At 33.1% G+C, this 20984-nt stretch overlaps 3 protein-coding genes and 2 non-coding genes across 5 annotated transcripts; 3 read left to right on the top strand and 2 right to left on the bottom strand.

Moving 5' to 3' along the window:
- The first annotated feature begins 361 nt into the window (after window positions 1-361).
- On the top strand, window positions 362-435 carry TRNAI-UAU (transfer RNA isoleucine (anticodon UAU)). Its single transcript has one exon. It is a non-coding gene; the product is annotated as a tRNA-Ile (tRNA).
- A 3252-nt stretch (window positions 436-3687) lies between these two features.
- Window positions 3688-6315, top strand: LOC146926656 (tubulin beta-2 chain). The gene is made up of 3 exons (XM_085700161.1): window positions 3688-4160; window positions 5023-5292; window positions 5409-6315. Exons 1-3 carry the CDS (start codon window positions 3767-3769, stop codon window positions 6092-6094), a joined length of 1350 nt encoding a protein of 449 aa, XP_085556287.1. The 5' UTR covers window positions 3688-3766; the 3' UTR covers window positions 6095-6315.
- A 3924-nt stretch (window positions 6316-10239) lies between these two features.
- TRNAI-UAU (transfer RNA isoleucine (anticodon UAU)) lies at window positions 10240-10313 on the top strand. The gene has a single exon. It is a non-coding gene; the product is annotated as a tRNA-Ile (tRNA).
- Window positions 10314-11048: 735 nt separating this feature from the next.
- LOC146926654 (lectin-like protein At1g53070) lies at window positions 11049-12429 on the bottom strand. The gene has a single exon (XM_085700158.1). It carries the CDS (start codon window positions 12242-12244, stop codon window positions 11195-11197), a length of 1050 nt encoding a protein of 349 aa, XP_085556284.1. The 5' UTR covers window positions 12245-12429; the 3' UTR covers window positions 11049-11194.
- Window positions 12430-15302: 2873 nt separating this feature from the next.
- Window positions 15303-19474, bottom strand: LOC146926653 (uncharacterized). The gene is made up of 4 exons (XM_085700157.1): window positions 19031-19474; window positions 17596-17774; window positions 16239-16602; window positions 15303-15649 (listed from the first exon to the last, which is right to left on the bottom strand). The coding sequence occupies exons 1-4, from the start codon at window positions 19415-19417 to the stop codon at window positions 15569-15571; spliced, it is 1011 nt and encodes a 336-aa protein (XP_085556283.1). The 5' UTR covers window positions 19418-19474; the 3' UTR covers window positions 15303-15568.
- Between the last annotated feature and the right edge of the window lie 1510 nt (window positions 19475-20984).

Below are 20984 nucleotides of genomic sequence, written 5' to 3'. Positions count from 1 at the left end.
GCCATTAACCCATTTTTTTGCTACATGACAATTTGCTTTGAATGATTATTGAATTATGTTGAATTTCAGTAAACTAGTTTCGAAGATTTTTGTTTCGACAAGCCAAATACCTTAAAATAAAATTTTTTTGTGCCAGACTACTTATCACATGCGAGGTGGGAGTTTCAACCCACTATCTAAGTTGTCCCAATGTGCCTCATTTCATATGGGTTGAATGCGGGACAAAAGCGGGTTAACCAATTTTTCCATCCATAAATTGGTATGGATACATTGACAAAAAAGAAAGAAAGAAAAAGAGAGATTAATGTTTTCATGAGCCTTGCAACCATTGCATATTTTCACTTGAGTAAAAGAAATGTAAGGTCCCGTAGCTCAGTTGGTTAGAGCGTTGGTCTTATGAGCCGAAGGTCGCGGGTTCGAGCCCCGCCGGGACCATTATTTCATTTATTTGTTTTATTTGTAACAAAAAAAAGTGAAGTGAACTAACTTTTTTAAGACTCGTGTTATATATGCATGCTTATACAATTTTTGTTTCTAAAGTCAAGCAAAGATATCCTCCTTTTGATCTATTTACATTGTATTTTAATTTTATTTGTCAATGGTACGTAAGGGTGAGAATAAATCAGGCCGGGCTTTAAGGCTAGGTTAGACTTTCTTTAGATAGAGAAGACTTAAACCTTTTTAAAAGTCTAGCTAAAACGTCAAGGTCACAGACCATACTAAAAACCTTTTAGCTTTTAGGCTATCAAGGGTGTGGTCTCTCACAAACTAACAACAGAGTGTAATCTCATGAACCAATACCTTAACTATTAAATACATGAGCATATGATTCGTCATATATGCTAACACAACAACCTATATACCAATCTGACATGTGTAAATCCCAACAACATGCTTGTTCATGTATATATTCATCAATCATATGTAGTAACATATTTACAATCAATGTGCAGTCATATTCGTATTCCAAATCATATGAAATCAATGATCAATAAACTAATATCACAATGATCACATATAACCCCAACTGTGCACACATGATTTTCACCGTGGTTTTTCACAGTTTCATGAAAACATCGTTTCAACAGATAAACAATCAAATTAAAAGCACACATTCTCACATGGGCGCACAATTAGACATAACATGTTTATTCCCTAAAAAGGACACAAAATGAACACGTGATAAATCGACCATAGCGCTTATGTAAGTATGATGCTGTTAGAGAGTACCCTTATAATAACTTGGTTTTCCTTGTACTCGTAGAACACTACAACATGTAAGATTTACAATAGGAACCACTCTAAATTATCGAGCTAAGCATTTGAATGGAAAAAACAACTGAGATAAATATCCGCTCTTAAGATTTTCTACCCACCCTAAATGAAGTTCAACGATGTTCAGGAAATTCATCTCAACTTTGCAAATATTTTCTAGCATTTAACCAAGTCAAATCTTGAAAACGTGCTCAAGACATTTTCTAATGATAAAGTTTCTAAGACACAATCCGCAAGTGAAACCATATGGCAACTCATAAAAGGGTCAACTTTTGGAATAAAAACAATAAAATTATTGTTGATTACGTTCACCAATCTCCCATTAGCATGAACTTCGATCAAGAATCTCATAAATCCCCCTTCAACTAAAAATTCTCTTAAGAAATCGATATTGATTCCATCTGAACACGAACTTCTGCAAGTATCACATTCTCACACCGCATGTTTTGCTTCTTTTTCACTAAAAGAAAGAACCAACTTCGAAGACATGTTGTCACCAAGAGAATAGAAATGCAAATTCTTCATCCTAGTTAGATTCTTCTAACACTTTTAAATTGATTATCAAATATCTTGAAAACAAAATGTATGACACCTTCAACGCCTTTAACTTAAACACCATTGTTATTAACACACACAATTGAATGATGACGCCTCCTACTGACCAGGATCAGATCCAGTGTGTACTTAGGGTGTGCACCTGCACACCATCAACTTAAAAAAAAAAAAAAACACACTAATATCCTTATTCTTTTGCATTCTGCACACCCTGAATTTTAAGTTTTGCACCTTAAGCTCAAAGATCTATTGTTAATTTGCACATTAGGCCTAAAGAACTCTCACTTCAACCGAGAGGGTCCAACTTTACGATAACTTTTTTGACGCGTCATAACGTCTATGTCATACTTGTACAAATGAAGTATATATTGTATTACTTCATTAGGAATTATTTGTTGCTTTTGTCTTATTTCTTTCTTATCACTTTTGCATCCATATGATCTCCATTATAAGATAAAATTCATTAAGAAATGATGTATCTAGTTCTTAATATAGATTGAATATATTATTTATTGAATAAATCTAAAAATTAACTTTATCTTATAATAGAGATTAAAGTAGTATTATGTTTTCTTCTCCTTTGCCTTGTTTTTCTCTCTATCTTTAAAGACTATGCCTTATCAATATGTATCGATTATTGATCTACTCATTCACATTTTATGTGGTAAATATTAGAATAAGTGAAATAACTTGTACCAAAAAATGAATAAGTTTAATTGGTAACATTGACACAAATAAATCATTTGTGTAGAAGAAGGAGGATTAAATTGTGCAAAAAAAATCAATGATAATAAAAATTCAAAATTTTAAAAGACGAAAATGTTTGCCCCCCTCGTTCAATATCCTAGATACGCCACTGCTACTGATATCGTCCCATGACAAAATTGAGTTCAAATCCCCCTCCTTGAACTAAAGAAACCGAGATTATTACCACTTGATATGTTTTCAGTTTCACATTTAAATGTCTTATAAGTGATTATCAAATGTCATAAGCAGTTTTAACTCTATAAAATTAGGTTTGGTAATTTTTTGAGAAATTGATTTTAGAGACTCAAAGTAATTCTAATGGGAGATTAGTCACTTTAGTCCCTGAATTGGAAAGGAGTCGTCAGTTTAGTCCTTGAATGCAGATAAATTGCAAAAGAGTCCCTGAATGTATACTCTGTAAATCAATTTAGTCTCTGAATGCAGACTACGTTAGTCAATTTAGTCCCTAAATGTAGACTCCGTTAGTCACTTTAGTCCTTGAAATTGACTAACAGAGTCATATTCAGGGACTGTTTTGCAATTTCTCTGCATTCAGGGACTAAAATGACTACTCATTTCTCATTCAGGGACTAAAGTGACTAATTCCCCAATTCTAATTGAAGTTATTATTTGTAGCTTTTGATTTTAAAATTGATTCAAACATACACATTTATAATTCAATTATGATGGTATGATATGACTAACTTTATACTTGGAATCTAGATAAAAAAAAAAAAAAAACATACAAAAAAGTAGTATATTAATTGGACTAATTTTTAAATTTTTTCTTTCATAACTTTTCACTCTTCCAAAAAGCATACTTAAATTAATTAACTAATCTTTCAATTTTTTGGAGAAACAAATCTATGTACTAAAAAATAAGTTTTCAAATCTCAATAAAATTTGGCCGTTTGAGTTTTGACCAAAGTGAAAAAAATCAAAATACCATATGCAAATACCACTCTAATAATCTGTCCTTTTTTCCCTCCCTCTCAAACGGTCCCACAAAAACAGCTGTCATTTCAAATTTTCAAATTTGAATTTCATTTCCCAAAATCTAAAATTCAAATTAAACAAATAAATACCCACTCTCTCTTTCATTTTCACTCTAATCACAAGAAACCCTAATTTTCAAACCCTCTCTTTCTCTTCCATTTTCAAACCCTAATTTCAATTTCTTCACAACAAGATGCGTGAGATTCTTCACATTCAAGGTGGCCAATGCGGTAACCAAATCGGTGCAAAATTCTGGGAAGTGGTTTGCGCCGAACATGGAATCGACCCTACCGGACGCTACGGTGGTACCTCTGAACTTCAACTTGAGCGAATCAATGTTTACTACAACGAAGCTAGTTGTGGCCGGTTCGTTCCTCGTGCGATTCTGATGGATCTTGAACCGGGGACTATGGATAGTGTCCGGTCTGGACCGTACGGTCAGATCTTTAGACCGGATAATTTTGTGTTTGGTCAGAGTGGTGCTGGGAATAACTGGGCTAAAGGGCATTACACTGAAGGCGCTGAGCTTATTGATTCTGTTCTTGATGTTGTTAGGAAAGAAGCTGAGAATTGTGATTGCTTGCAGGGTATGATTTTCTTTCTTGTTTTTTTTACTTGTTTTTGGAATTTAGGGTTTTGTTGATTTTGAAGTGTTTGTGGATTTGCTTGTGTGTATTATTCTTCTTTTGAAAATGAAATTATTGAAGTGTTTGATTGGTTTTTACAGAATTTTGTGGGTTAATTTGTGATGGGTATGTGTTAATTTTGCTATAGGTGGGTTATTTTGCATGATTTGTGGCTGATTGTTGATTTGTTGTGTGAAAATTTAATTTGTTTTCTTTAATGAAATGAAGTCTACATGGATTTATTTACTATGAAGCACGAACATTGGACACTGACACGACACGGCCACACCGATGATAATTTCAGAAAATGATATAATTCAATGTATCATATGTGTTGGTGTATTACTCCCGTACATGCCTAATCCGAGGAATGTTTGCGCTTCGTAGTTTATAGTGTTTTGTGGGTGGCTTTGTGATTTCTTTGTGTTAATTTTGATATGGAGTGGATCTTTTGCCTGTTTTGTGGCTGATTGTGCATTTGATGTATGCATTTTTTTTCTTCAATTAAATGAGTGCATTTTTTGTCAGAATTGAATGACTGCTTGTTGTTGTATGTTTTTAAGTTTTGCATCTGATTTTGAATTGGGTGTTTGCATGTGAGCTTTTTCTCAGGAATGTTGAAAACTTCCATGTCATGTTGCTGTTAAGTTAATTGGGACTTGCTTTGATTTGTATTACTATCATGAAATGATAACTTCATTGTTTATGAATTTTGAGTTTACTATATGATATGGGTATTTTTTTATGTAAGAGGGTGTACTTTGATTGTTATGAGGCTGATTTTGAAATGGGTGTGATGTGTTTTATTCTTTTGTTTGTGCAGGTTTCCAAGTATGTCATTCACTAGGTGGAGGAACTGGATCTGGAATGGGAACACTTCTCATTTCAAAGATCAGGGAAGAATACCCAGACAGGATGATGCTTACTTTCTCTGTTTTCCCTTCTCCAAAGGTTTCCGACACTGTGGTTGAACCCTACAATGCTACTTTATCTGTTCACCAGCTTGTTGAAAATGCAGATGAATGTATGGTTCTTGATAATGAAGCCTTGTATGATATTTGCTTCCGTACTCTCAAGCTTACCACCCCAAGCTGTAAGCTAGTTTATACCTCATTTCTAATCACTTTCTTTTATCCATATATGTTTTCAAGTTTGTTACATTTGTTCAAAAAGGTTTCTAATTTTGGTGTTTGCTTTTTTGTGATGCAGTTGGTGATCTTAACCACTTGATATCAGCTACCATGTCTGGTGTCACATGTTGTTTGAGGTTCCCTGGTCAGCTAAACTCTGATCTGAGGAAGCTTGCTGTGAATCTTATTCCATTCCCTCGCCTTCACTTTTTCATGTTGGGTTTTGCACCTTTGACTTCAAGAGGTTCTCAGCAGTACCGGGCTTTGAGTGTACCGGAGCTCACACAGCAAATGTGGGATTCCAAGAACATGATGTGTGCTGCTGACCCTAGACACGGACGATACCTCACTGCATCAGCCATCTTCAGAGGCAAAATGAGCACTAAAGAAGTTGATGAACAAATGATCAATGTTCAGAACAAGAACTCGTCCTACTTCGTCGAATGGATTCCAAACAATGTCAAATCAACTGTTTGTGATATTCCACCAACAGGGTTGAAGATGGCTTCTACATTCATCGGAAACTCGACTTCAATTCAGGAAATGTTCCGAAGGGTGAGTGAACAGTTCACTGCTATGTTCAGGAGAAAGGCTTTCTTGCATTGGTACACTGGTGAAGGAATGGATGAGATGGAGTTCACTGAGGCGGAGAGCAACATGAATGATCTTGTGTCGGAATATCAACAATATCAAGATGCTACTGCAGAGGAGGATGAGTATGAAGATGAAGAGGAGGATTATCAGCAGGAACATGATGAGATGTGAGTATGTTGATGCTTTTCGCAATGGATAACACATATCTGCAACTTCCTGTTGCCGGTTCGTAATCTCTGTTGTAAGGGGATACTTTTGTTCCGGCTGTTATGAAATTGTTTCTGGTTTTCATTTCTGTTTCTGTGTAACAATGTTGGTATCAAAAGACAATATTATTGTTGAAACAACTATTATTACTTTAAGAATTAGTCTGAGTTCCCAAAGTTGCTTAATTAAGCTGCTTATATAGATGTCAAATACTAATGCAGAAGTGGAGCATCGCCTGCCCCCTTTATTCTATTTCAACCAAACAAAACTAAAATCTATTGCTCTGACCTAAGTTTGAATTTGATCTTAGTTGATTAGTTTATTGCTTGAAGCCGTGACTAGAACCAATATTGACAATCAGTTTATTGCTTGAGGCACTATTTAAAGTAACTAAATGTAGTAGAAACTTTTGATTGGGAGTAACCGTTTTTAAATTTTTAAAAAGTTGAATGAGCATTTTCAAAGAAAATGATACTATATTGGTCTTTTTAACTTGCGTCCTTAGAAGTGTTTTTAGAAAACTTGTTAGCGATTTTTTTTTCATTGTGGACATGTCAAACCCAATAGTTAAATATTGAATTGTTCTCTAATTTGTTACGTTTATGTTTGGGCTGCATCAAAAATTTATTGAGAGAATTGATCCTGTAAAATTGTTAAGAAATTTGTTAACATTTTAAAAAATATATATATTGTGGACATACCAAATCCAATAGTTAAAACTTAATTAAATTGTTATGTGTTTGTTTGGTTATGCGTCGATAAAATTTGATTTTGAGAGAATTGATTTTGTAAAATTGATTATAACCAAAAGTAAGGGCCTGTTTGGTTCAGCTTCTGCCCAGCCAAAAGCAATTCTCTACAGTGTCAAAAGCAATTCTAGCCAAAAACAACGTGTTTGGTTTGGCTTTTCAGAATTGCTTTTATCCTCCAAAAGCAATTCTCCATGAAGCTACAAATCCTAGCTTCTAGCTTTTCTAGAATCAATTATAAACAGTAAATATTATATTTTATTATTACAACCTATTATTTTTCTTTATTGTCCTTTATCAATTCTCCTTCTTTATCAATTCTCCTTTAGCTATGTCTATTTTAGTAATTATACATTCAAAAGCAATTCTACATAATTGTATCCAAACATAAATCAGTTTGTTTAATCAATTCTACATAATTGTATCCAAACATAAATCAATTCTCTCAGAATCAATTCTGTCAGAATCAATTCTATCAGAATCAATTCTGTCAGAATCAATTATATTCAAAGTTGAACCAAACACACACTAAGTTGAAGGTAAAAAGATTTAGGCTAAAATGCACTTTTGGCCCCCTATGTTTGCCATGGTAGCAATTTTGGCCCCCTATTAAAAAAAATCACTTTTCAGCCCCTTAACTTCACCTCTTTTTGCAATTCATAGGCCCCTTTAATTTTGACCTTATTATTGAATTAAATTTAAATGGAAAATAATGATAGGAATAATTATTAGCCTTAGATTAAATCAATGGTCAAGATTAAAAGATTCAATATAAGTGTTATTGTGTCCCTTCAGTCTAATAAACCCCATCTCTTTTTCTCTTCTCTTGTTCTCATATCATCTTCACAGATCTTAAAAATCCCAAATAATATCCAGAAAAGGTAAAACTCCCTCATCTTTTTATGCTAGGCATTATGGATTCATTCATCACAAACAAAATCTCAACATAATAAAAATCTAATAGATATATCAAAAAGTTTGCTTAACATTAAAACAGTACAAAATCAAACAAAATTTCATCATACTAATTTTCCAATACCAGAATCAAAAAACATAAATTAAGATTCAAGAACCCTAATCAACTGTCTGCATAACATCCTCAGGAGCAAACTTAGTCCCATTCTCCTTATCAGCAGCATCACGGCCCTTAAAAGGATTTACACTATCATTAACGGTGGATCCATTAACTTTCTCACGAGTAATGGTTCGATGTGAATCACCCACTTGCGACGGTAAACCTGAGTAACCTTACCTTCACGACCTTTGAATGTTCCACGAACGACCTGAACTTCGTCGTCTTTGCGAACAAGCATTGAACAGACGTAGAACTCCGACGCGGTGGTTGTAAAAAAAGTTGCTCCGATTGAGAAATAAATTTAAGGGTTTTATGGTGGATCTTATGGGGAAGAAGAATATCAAATTAATTTCTCAAAATGGAATTCATGGTGGCCGGAAAATAAGAGAGAAGGCAGTGATTGATATTTTTTAAGTTTAACCAATTTTAAAATAAATGAGTGGTTTTTGAAGAGAAAGAAGAGAAGGTTTCAATGGTAGTGGTGGTGTGGCGAAAGGAGATCGGAGTGGGGAGATTGGTGGCTGAAGTTTACGGTGGTGGAAAACATTTTTGGTGAGAGAGTTGCTCGTGTTGTTTCTTTGAGAGAAGAAAGAGAAGATGAAGTAATGAGTGGAGGAGGGAAAATATGTGTACATGGAAGAGAGGGAGCATGTGAGCTCTTTTAATCTTGACCACTGATTTTTAATCATAAGGCTATTATAATTATTTCTATTTTTCTTTAAATTTTATATTACACAGTGCCCTTTGACCCGGTCAAAATCAGAGGGGGGCCTATGAGTTGCAAAATGGGGTGAAGTTAGGGGGCTAGAAAGTGATTTTTTTTAATAGGGGGCCAAAATTGCTACCATGGCAAATATAGGGGGTCAAAAGTGCATTTTAGCCAAAGATTTATGTTTGAATACATTCATAATCCACTTTAAACAACTATAATCAATTCTAATTTTTTTTTCTCTACATGACAATATATTTTAAATTGCATTGCTTATGTAATAGTTATTGGATTACCTTGAATTTCAATGAACTAGTTTTGAAGAATATATGTTTTGGTAGACCAAACCCCTTAAAATCTTATTTTTTTTGTACTACTAATCGGTCGCAAGCGAGGTGGGTAGTTTCGACCCACTATCTAACTTGGCCCACTCTGCCTCATTTGAGAGAAAATTGCTTTTCTGACATACAAAAGTTCACAATGACACAAGTAAAATACTTAAATGCCTCCAGCGGTAGTTAACTACCGTTGGGCTAACCGACAGTAGTTAACTACTGTTTTTTTTTTTTTTTTTTTGAAACGGCAAAATATTATTAACCGACAAGCCCGTGCAAGAAGCACTAATAAGCTCGGGTGAAGAAAAAAAATACAATAAGGGGAAATCGGTTGCCAAACAATCACCAGGCTCGAACAAAAACCCCTTCAGTAGTTAACTACTGTTGGTTCCAACAGTAGTTAACTACCGTTCATATTGATGAGAGAGAAAAGTATCTGCACTGCAATTCACTTTCTTCATTCTTGTGGGTTTGATTCTTCACACTTGCTGTTGTTGTTGCTCTTTTTTAGGAACAAGAATTGGGTTCAATCACATAAAACAAATACAAATAAATTGAATCAATGTCAACAAAACCTGAACCCATTTTTTCCTTCTGTTTTTCTTCCACTGACATTTCACAACCAAAAATGGTGAATTGGTATTTTTTGTGTCTTATGCTTTTCTATTCAAAATTAATATTTTAAGAACATAAATCAATCATAATAAAATCCAATTGTTAATTCTTCCATGGCAGATTGTGATTGTGCTCTTCAACAAATGTTCCTCTTTTGATGGCTTTCAAACAAAAGTTGAGATTATGTTTTTTAACAATAAAATAAAAAAAACAATGATTCCAATTTCTAATAGAGAAAGAGATGATAAGATGAAGAAATCATCCCACAACAACAACATGAGGAAGAAGAAAGCTGAAGAAAGAAATTTGACTCACCCATGTGTTTCTCTTTCCTAGAATGTCAAGGTTTTCTTTTAAATTGTATCTTATGAACGGTAGTTAACTACCGCTGGGGGCTCTAAGGTAATTTACTTGTGTCATTGTGAACTTTTGTATGTCAAAAAAGCAATTTTCCATTTGAGATGGGTTTAATGGCAGGACAAACAAAAAGAGTGGGTTGATCAATTTTGCCACCTCTAAATTGGTATGCATACCTTGACAAAAAAGGAAGGAAAAAAAAAAGGAGATCAATGTTTCCATGAGCCTTGCAATTATTAAATATTTTCACCAAAGGAAAAGAAATGTAAGGTCCCGTAGCTCAGTTGGTTAGAGCGTTGGTCTTATGAGCCGAAGGTCGCGGGTTCGAGCCCCGCCGGGACCATAGGTTTATATATTTTGTATTTTGTTTAATAAAATCATTAAATCAAGTGTATCAAGCCGATCATTAAATCAAGTGTATCAAGCCGACGTGTTCACTATTATCTCTAGACTTAAGTTTCGCAAAACCTAGCTCGGCCTAGCCGATTGCCACCCCTAATGGTACCAAACAAGGCTTGCTTAAGTTTATATATTTTGTTTAAAAAAAAATAAAAGCATAGCCGAAGGTCGCGGGTTCGAGCCCCACCGAGACCACAAGTTTAATATATTTTGTTTATAAAATCAAGCGTATCAAGTCAACATGTTCAGACTAGTATCTCTAGACTTAAGCTTCGCAAAACCTAGCTCGGCCTAGCCGATTGCCACCCCTAATGGTACCAAACAACGCTTAAATTACCAATTGAGTAACCTGAGTTTAAACCCCGGTCATAGCGTCGTTTCTAAGCAATTTCGGCATTTTTGTCAGTTTAGCTAAGACTAGTGGACAATTACCAATTCACACTCTGCCAGTACCACCCAGTACATACATCAACAACTTCAATTGGTCTTTCTTTTTTCTTTTTGTTACAACTTTAATTGGTCTTTTAAAACAAACAAAACGCTTAAATTTGAGCATCGTTCATAAAAAAAAATAAGCAGCATTTGATGCAGAGACTATTTAATTTCAATCTCAATTTGATCAACATAGACATTGTAAGAAAAAACAAATAGATAGTTCTTAAGAGCAAAACTTACTAAATACAAGAAACACCAAAATTTAGAGTCTCTTTATATAGCAGACAATGTAATAAAAAGCATATAGATTAGGAATCATCATCATACATCAGATCAAAACCTACTAAATTTACAAACAAGTTTCAAACCAGATAGTTATCTCAAGAAGATCTACTTATTACCATCTCCAATGGTTTTATTATCTACAACAATTTTAACTTTCCTATACTCAACATCTAAAGGTTGCATAGAACATCCTTCTGGAACAACTGCACCACGTTTATTGCCAAAGATTGTCCACAAATAAAGCACAGTGAATGCTGTCAATGCTCCACAACCAGTACCAAATATCATTGCAGCAAGAACTCTTAAAACACAATCATTCTTCTTTGCCTTTTCCTTTGGTTTAACAACCATTGAAGTTTCACTCTTTTTAACAGAAACATTAGGATCAAGTGGCTCTGAATGCATTGAATGTGGTGGAAAATTCCTCATAACAAAGCTCCATGAATACAGAAAAACATTATTCCCCTTCACATGACTAAATCCAACAAACATTTCTTCCTCCTTCAAGACATTAGATATGTCAATTTTGTTCCATAACAATGGATCCAATGGCTTTGAATTTCCATGTTTACTCAACCTCACTTCTAACCTCCTTGAACTTGCTTCATAATCAATCCAAGTATGCAACTTTTCACCACTTTTTATTGCCAAATTTGTAAAGTAGCTTTCACTTGAAACACCATTTCTAATCAAAATCTCATTTTTACCATCCTTATAACCACCAAACTCAACACTAATACCTTGAAAATCATTATTTTTCAATCCAAGAGAAAACCCAGATGAACTTTTATTAAAAACATCACCTTTAACACTTTTAACACCATTTGGAATCATAACAAAAGCTAAACCACCCTCATTTTCCATTGAGATTGAAAATGTAAAATAAGTTGAAAATGAAACTAATTGCTTAGGTTTACCTTGAAAAACCTTGATGGGTTTCTTGTAAATCACTCTCCCAGATTCAGAGAATTGAATCTTGGACTCACCATTGACAATTTTTGCATTACCATAAAATCCAACATTGGACTTAAATTTCAGATCTTTTTCAAAATCAGCAAAGGAAAACAAAGGAATTGGGTCAAAAGATAGGGTTTTTATGAACAAAATGATGAAAATTAAGGATTTGAAGTAAAGGGTAGTTGTGAATGAAGCCATAGTGAAAATGAAAATTTGGGTGGTTATTGATTTTAGGGTTTGATGATTGATTTTGATTCCATTTGAAGCATAAAGGTTGAAACTTTATGATATGAAATGAAGAAAGTGAAAAAAATAATGGGAAAGTTGGATTGGGTGTTGTGAAAATTTAATGAATTTTGTTGTGTTATGCAACATGGTGGTTCACTTTTTTGCAGTGGCAGATGACCAAGGGAATATAATAATGGAAATTTTTTATTGTTTATTTATTTTTGTGATATTCCTTGTGGGAAGTGGGAACTTTCAATCTTGGATATATTTGGAATTTTTATTTAAGTTTTATCTTTTAAAATTTTGATGTTAATTTGGTCCACTCAATTATTTGTGAACCAGCTAATTTTAGGATTCGTGGGATTGAACTTTTTGGATGTTTTTTTTTTCTTTTGTAGAAAAATCATTCCTTTTGATGAGAGCACCTATAATAAACAAACTTTGTTAATGTGAATTAGTAATATTATTTGCACCATTTAAATGTAATCTTTACGTCTAAAAAAAAAAGTGTAATTTTTACGATTAGATTCATATCAACTATAAAAAAATCAATAAGTCATTTCATATCTTATTTGATTTATACACGAAAAAAATATCTTATTTAATTTAATGACATGTTTTATTGATTCAATGATACAATATATGTCTTGTATACCGCGATAAACAAACATAAAGTGCAATAAAATGGTGGAGAGAATCACAAAGTTGTTTTAACATCTTGTTATATAGACAAACTTATGTCTTACATAGTCCTCTTGTTATATAGGATTTCTTTTCCACTCAAATAAAGGAATATTCTTTATGCCTTTCCAACCTATAATCGTGAACATGTCATTATATTGTCTTTGAATTTTGTGAAATGAACGAAATAATAGAGTTTTTAAGAACAAGGAAAATACAATTCATCAACTTTTAGAAAAAGTTAAGTTACATTTTTTTTGGTGGCTAAAAGCTTATGATGTCAATTTTGGTTCAAACTTTCATATATGGTGGTCGAGCCCTTTTGTTTGTATGGACATCGACTAACTTAATTTTGTTTCCTTTAGTTACTATTGTTTGGTTGTAAACTTTTGAGGTTCTTCTTAGTACACTTTATGCTACTAAGGATCGACTAACTTATTTTTGTTTCCTTTGATTACTATTGTTTGGTTGTAAACTTTTTAGGTTCTTTTTAACACACTTTATGCTACTAAGGATTTTCCGTTGTTGTTAATATAATTATTTTTTGCTTGTTAATTTTTTTTTCTAGTTTTCTCAATTTTCTCGCTTAGTACAGTCAAGGTGCCAAAGAATTAATCATAGAGGATTTGCCACTACATGACACATTAAAAAATGAGTTTGTGTTTGATGTAACACAAAACCTTATAAGATGCTAGCTCTAAATCATAGAGGCTTAACAATGAAGATCATATCTAAATTAAGATAAGATGAATGTTGTATAAGTAATTTATAATTGATTGATAATACCATAAAAAGTTCTACACTCATCAAAATTATTCTCATACAACAATAAAAGCATATTCAAGAGAGCCGTTCAAAAAAAAACAGTGAAGAGATGATAGCGATTTGAGTAATGATATTTTGACATCTATTTGATGACAACTTTGTTGACAACCTTGTTTTTCTCACATCTTATTGTAAAAAACAATGGAGAGAGAAAAAGGAAGAGAGAGGATAACTAATAAGGGAATTCAATTTTGAAAACTAGAAAAATATATAAAATTAAGGGCAAGAAATACGAGAAAATACGATAAAAAAAATTAAGATAGATCCTCTAAAAAAAAGTTTAACATAGATTTTTGTCAAAAAAATAGTTTAGGATCGACAGCTTCTCAATACCTTTTTAAAATACAAAAACTCATATTGATCTTTTTTTTTAAAAAATACAAAAAATTACAAATCAATCAAGAATCCTAATTGATAAATAATTAATCTAATTTCCTTCAAAAAATAATCAATCTAATTAATTAAAAAAAATACCCTCAATCTAATATTTTATAATAAATAAATATTTCAACATCTTCTTTCAGGAAACAATATTCTAATATCTTCGTCTTTGTGATTTTTGTTTTTCTCCTCTAGTATTAGAGATGAGAGGTAGTGCTAAAGAATTTGATTTTAACAAGCCACTAATACTTCTCTCAAAAAACAAGCCACTAATACTTAAAAGTTTTGAACAAAATAACTTGTTAAAAAATAATGAATTAATTGCATATTTTATACTAATAAAAATCAAAATTTGCTCTCAAAAATAAAATCTAATCTAGGATATAGTCTCAACCGAACAGGATGGTGCTCTCCACGACACATCACACGTATGGAAGCAATGACCAACAACATGTGGGGTTTGAAGTAAGGCCTATGATTTTGTTTATTCCAGCATTATTTTCAATAATTACACATGAATTAATTATGGTGTACTGAATAATCTGAATTCACGATTCAATCAAATTTGGTATGATTGGTGAATTGAATGGCATCCTATACCATCCTGCTGGTCTACCATTTGATCCCCTTAAAATGACACCATATTTGACATCACAAAAAGAAATCACAATTTTGATGTCAAATTTTTTTTCTCAAATGTAGAACTATTAATTAAAATGTAGATTTGTTTAATATATGTACAAAGTTAATCATAATAGGTTCAATGTCATGTCATATTGGTTGTAATATTTATGGCCGACCTAAGCTAGTGACTTAGTGTGCACGTTGAACAGTTTAAGAAAATATTATATATATATCTGGTATCAAAGTTAACACCAAAACTGATTGACATATACTAATTACTAACCATCCAAACTTTGACATTTTAATTTAAACAAAATTAAGTAGCTAATACAAAATGTACATATTATCCTAATTCTTTTATTGAGCACATTTGAACATGTTGCAAAACCCTCTATCCCTTTTATGAAGTCAGATGAATATTGGTATTTCGAAAAATTGATACAAGTTGTGAGACAATTGCAGGAACCTTAACATTGCAGCCACATTTTTGGTTGCAACTGTTTTTTAAAACATTGGATGAGAGATTCAGTCATGAAATGTTCATTAACAAACGCATACTGCAACAAATCCCCTTCAAATTTTAGGCTCAGTAAGCACCAGTACATGTCTCACAATAATATAATATACAAGTATGCACTAGGTAAAAATGCATTTAGCTTTTCTTTAAAAAATGGACTTCATCGACAAGTGGAAAAATCTGAAAGAGCACGCAGTCTGCGACTCTTCGAAGTTTTACTTTCAGAGTGAAACATACCATCAGGAAAAGGAGAGAACCTAACGGCATTAGTTAGTCACTGGAACAATTTCACTAACATCTAGGTCTACTATGTTCTCTTTTCCGAATATGGTAAAATGCACGGTGGCCTGCATAAAGACGGTTAAATGAGTTAATATAGAGAAATAGAAAGACAAATACAATTTGTGTGTTTTGTGCAGTGTGATTAGACTTGGAAAGGACCGACGAGTCTGATCGAGAACCGAACTTATGGCCGGTTGGAGCAGTCTATTTGATCTAATGTGTATCTAAATTGGGAATGACATCATTCACTCATGTGCAAACCGGTGCGAACCGATTTGAGTGAACTCGTCAATTCAGTATAAAAATAAATATTACAAATTTCTGATCTATTTCCTATCATCGACCCATTAAATCAACATTATTTTAAGCTTTCAAAACCAGTTTAAGTTTCGCATAAACACGAGCAATTTTCATCACATAAACTTGTGTTATCTTTTGAGTTTTACAACTATATATGACAATGCAAAACTCTTTGACACAGTCATCCAATCAAATCTAACTACATAGATGTTTATGCAGATATTTTAGGAAGTAATATCACAAAGTGATATCATGGTGAAATCTGATTGGATGCTAATGTAAAAAAGTTTTACATTGTCAATGCATAGCTTTTAATCTTCATTTCAATTAATTCTAGTGAAGGAGGAAGCTCACCATTTTGGTTTTGCGGTTCAGCTTCTTGAGAGTGCCTGCAAACCCTAAAAATGATCCAGATATAATTCGAACGGCAGAACCTGTGACAAGTTTAGGTTTTTTTTTAGCTGATGAAGCTTCTTCTGTGACTGTTAGTTGGTTAGAGGTTTTTCTAGAGCCCCTTTTGGGCTTTGAATCGACAATAGCTTTCGAAACATCCGATTCTAACTCTTTATTGGGATTCCCAGAGTTTACGACAGCCTTTCTCTCTTCTTCTTCTTCTTCAAATGCTTTGTCAGCATTTTCTTGCTCCACCTTTGCCTGTTTGAAGATTGCTTCCATATCATCCTCAGCTACTGGCCTTGGTTTATTAATCTGCCTTTTTCTGCAAATGATAAAACAATTGAGAGGTTCAACTTAGGCTTAACAGGAAAGAGTATACATTGAGACATTAGACAAAAGGTTCTTTAATATCCGAAATTAATAATTACAAGCATACGAAATCCAAAAAAAACACCATCCAATATAAAGTCTTATAAAATAAGGTTAGTAAGTAATAACTTGATTCATCACAACTTAATCAGTTAAGTTATAATGAATACCACTCAGTATGAACTATAATCAAAGAAAGTATACCGTTCAATATAACGTATACTTTATAGAAGTAGATCATTCGGTACAAAGTATCATGGTTATCAAATCAAAATTCAACTCGTGAATCATAATACCTATTTTTTGAATCGTGAATCGAAACTTAGCATCAATTGTAAGATACATTGCCAATAAAAATATGTCACTTTTAAATATAAAAAAAACAAGTCATGTAACAAAATTATAAGATGATATATTATATATGAACCTCAAAATAATTCAAGATTCAAATTATATATCAAATGACAAAAGAAAAGGGGTTGGTTATACAAAGTTGACAAAATAGTGGCTGACTACACTAAGTTTAGGTAGTGATTCGATTGAATGAATCAGGATTCATCATAGTGAATCAGGATTCGAGATGGGATTCGTGTCCAAATAGATACATTAGCACCAACACTTACGATTAAAGGTGTGTCTGTTTTCCGATACATGTCAGAGTCAGACACCGGCACGACACTTACACATGTAGTTATATTCAGTGTTTTGAATTATTATCAGTGTTTGCGTAGGTGACACAGTGTCGCATATGTGCTTCATTTCCTCCTAGACACAACTTCAAATATGTTGCGGAATTTTGAAACTATTCACAATTCATTGTTTTGTTAGAGGACTTGATGAACATGGTATAGCGAACTTGATCTAATTTTTTGCTAAAATTATATGTTGCAAAAGATGTAACTGCCAAAAATTAGCAATGCATTAAACACAAGCAGAAGATGCTTACGTATTTCCAACCTTGGATCCAATAAAGCCACCAACACCTTCGTACTCTTTTATGTAGTCATGTAATGGTTTGTTCAGTTCGCATCTCAGAAAAATACAACCCGGGAACAGAGGTTTTGATTTTACAGAGATGGAACCACTCTTCAATCTCTTTTTCTCATGGATAGCTGGAGCATATACCTAAAACCAAACATTACCACGGATCAATAAATAAACAACCAAACATCATTTCTTAATTGTTCATCATATTACTTCGCTTTCTTATCTCCTCAGCTGGTAGGGTTGTTAGCTACAAGCTCCAATCAATATGTTTGGATGGAGAGTTTTAAACCAAAAAAAGATAGGGTAAAATATTTATTGTAAATGAATTTATGTAATATATTTTAGTCTATAACCCTGCAACATCTAGGGAAAATGAACCGTCACAGTTTGGTCTGGAGTTTAAGTAAAACACGATCAGCACAAACTATATGAGCGAATCACCTTCAGTCCATGAAATTAATGATCAAGCAATTTCTCTCAAGTTAACGAAATTACAAAAAGATTCCTAGAATTGAAAATTTTCAATCACATTAGTCCATCTGAACTAATTTAAGACTAAATTGACGTACCCAAAATGATCAATATGATCGAAAATTTTCAATTTCAATGATCATTTTAAAATTTCTTCCATTTTAAAGTTCAAATTGACGGATGCGTAAAGGACTACATCAACTGTTAGAACATACAGCCTGGTTCAAAAGAAAACAGATACGAAAAAATCAGACAAAGAATGCACAGGATTTCATCACAGAATCCGGCCAATTATGCCTATTATTCAAGCGATTATATTTTGAGTTTAAATACTTCGGTCTAGTTTATAATATTACCCTTGAGCCATACTGCGGACACTTCCCCCCTCGCTCCCCCCAATTAGCGACATGGCCACTTATCCGTAAACTATGAGTTATACCCAACCCAACAATGATTCACATTCAACTCAACCTCCTAAATGATTCACATTCAACTCAATCTCCTAATTCATTTTTTTCTTGTTTCTAATAAAAATGAAACTTCGCAATATTTACACATACTTTCCCTCTGCCTCCAAAGCCCTCCATCCACATAAATCCAAAGTCTCCTTCAAACAAAGACATAAACTAAACAGACACACACATGATAACCAAGTATTTGAGCTCAAATAGTTAATGAGCTCCGTTAAAGACAAATCATTTCGAAGAACCAAGTTCTATTCCTAACTAGAATAATCATTAGCCAGACTTTACTTAACTTCCGACAAAACACGGTATTCCCCTCAGAACCGGATGGTTAAGAAAAAACTACACACAATAAAAAGAACCATTTCTATTCTTATCCATAACAAAATGAACAACACAAAACAACATTTTGAAACCATAAAGCAAAAACAGCAACCTTAAAAACACAAAAACACAAACCTTAAAGTCGATATCAGGAAAAAACTTAGCCAAAGAACGAGCAAGAGCTTCAGCAGTATACTGACCCTTAACACGAGAAACACGAACAACCCACCATTGAGGACCTAACTTCATGAGATTATCAAGGTTTAGTTCATCCATCCATGATTTATTCTCTTTTTTGGTTTTCTGAATGAGTTTATTTTCAACTTCTTCCTTCCAGTTTGTTGCGTTGCTCTCTCTTCGTTCGTTGCGTAAGCGTCTGCGTTCTTTTGCAGTGAGGATTTCCGGGGAGGAGGTGGAGGTGACGGAGGTGGCGGAGATTGAGAGAGGGGGTTTGGTGGAGAGAGAGGGGGTGTAGAAGCGTGGTGGTGGATTCCATAGGTGAAGCGTTAGCATCCCTTTCATCTTCTACTTCTATCTATCTAAGCTTCCAAAGTTCCAAGCATACCAATCTCTATTATTAATTGTCTTCAAGTGTTTTCCATACGAATTAAAGTCCTAACCGTAACAATTTGGGGGATTTAATATCTTAAAAATATAAGTTATTCAAGGGTTAAAAGTTACATTAAATAACTTAAAGACCTAAGTGGTACGAATAATACTTAAAAGGACAAATTCGTTACAATTAATTAACTTCAATGACTTAAGTGATAAAAAAACTTAAATTGATATGATATTAAGCAAAGAATATCATAATCTCGTCATGTCAAAACCACGAGAAAGGATTTAACTCAATACGAGCTTAACCACAAAAAACAAAAATGAAAACATGAAAAAGTTAAATTAATAGATAAAGAAGAGTTATGGATATACTACACTCCAACAAAGAAATAGGGGAGCTTGAAGCAATGACTGGCGCCAGCTCATAGAACTCGACCCTTAAGCAATGATAAGCAAGGACCACATGAGTTCGTACAATCATACGACCACCCAGGACGATCCACAACAACATATCTTTGTATCACTTCCTAGCGTTGTATCTTCATACTTCATCAAACTCTTTTTCATGTTGTATCTTATTGCATCTCCATGGCATATTCTTTACTCTTTTCACAAAACATCAACAACGAGCATTACTAGTTTAAAATGGCTAAAATTAATTAAAACCATTAATCCCTAAATAGTCACTGATTAGATGCTACATATCATGCAGTCGTTCAATTTCTCATAAATTACGGGGATAGATGCAATGTAATAACCTATATTACCAGTTGTCACCTTTATTAATTATATAACTAGTAAAAATGTTATGCCAAAACGAAGATCAATAAATAAGGATATATGGGGGGATGAATATTACATTAACATTTTAAAGTGCAAATACTTTAAGATAGAGAGAGGAAGTGTGAAAAAAAAAGAGACGAAATCGCCCCCCCCTGTTTATATAGTTTTTTTAATATGCGTGAAATAACCGAGTAAATAAATTATTTTGGGATGTATGAAATATTTTTTCTCTTTTTATTTAGGCCATATGCATCATGAGGTGATTTAGGTTTAGCGTTTGTTAGTAGTTAGTTATTTTAGTTTTTTTTTTATGTGCATCTATCTTTTTCAGTCATAAAATATATGCATCATTACTCTCTTTCCATCAAACTAATTAAAAAGTGTTTATGTAAATGTCTACTAGATCATCGACCCGTGCGATGCACGGGTCCTACCGACTAAACAAACATGAATAAATAATATTGTACATTAGAATTGTAGTGTAATAAGTCATATGATAAAAATGTATTACATTAGTCATTTCATAGTGACGTTAATAAAGTTCGAAAACCGTACATTTTACATTAATTATCATACATTACAAAATACTACTTTTCTATAGACGACATTTGAAGTCACGTCAGTATCATCACCATCTTCATCATTATTTTCAACCCATCTAGACTTTTGACCCGTGCTGTTAAAAACACATAAAAGAACTTAAAAGCATCTTTATATACCTTTGAGTGGCATTATTTTTGAAGGAACC

This window comes from Medicago sativa, chromosome 4 (genome assembly GCF_051527215.1).
Source record: "Medicago sativa cultivar Bolivia chromosome 4, Bolivia_mono, whole genome shotgun sequence".
NCBI lineage: Eukaryota > Viridiplantae > Streptophyta > Magnoliopsida > Fabales > Fabaceae > Medicago > Medicago sativa.
Note: the sequence above shows the minus strand (reverse complement) of the source record. Positions and strands in the feature narration are given on the sequence as shown.

Coding starts and splice junctions, on each gene's coding strand:
- LOC146926653 (XM_085700157.1), bottom strand. CDS start 19,417: ATGAAAGGGATGCTAACGCTTCACCTATGGAATCCACCACCACGCTTC. Junction 16,603..17,595: donor GGATCCAAGGTTGGAAATAC/GTAAGCATCTTC, acceptor TATCATTTGCAG/AAAAAGGCAGATTAATAAAC. Junction 15,650..16,238: donor TGAACCGCAAAACCAAAATG/GTGAGCTTCCTC, acceptor GTCTTTATGCAG/GCCACCGTGCATTTTACCAT.
- LOC146926656 (XM_085700161.1), top strand. CDS start 3,767: ATGCGTGAGATTCTTCACATTCAAGGTGGCCAATGCGGTAACCAAATC. Junction 4,161..5,022: donor GAATTGTGATTGCTTGCAGG/GTATGATTTTCT, acceptor TTGTTTGTGCAG/GTTTCCAAGTATGTCATTCA. Junction 5,293..5,408: donor CAAGCTTACCACCCCAAGCT/GTAAGCTAGTTT, acceptor TTTGTGATGCAG/TTGGTGATCTTAACCACTTG.
- LOC146926654 (XM_085700158.1), bottom strand. CDS start 12,244: ATGGCTTCATTCACAACTACCCTTTACTTCAAATCCTTAATTTTCATC.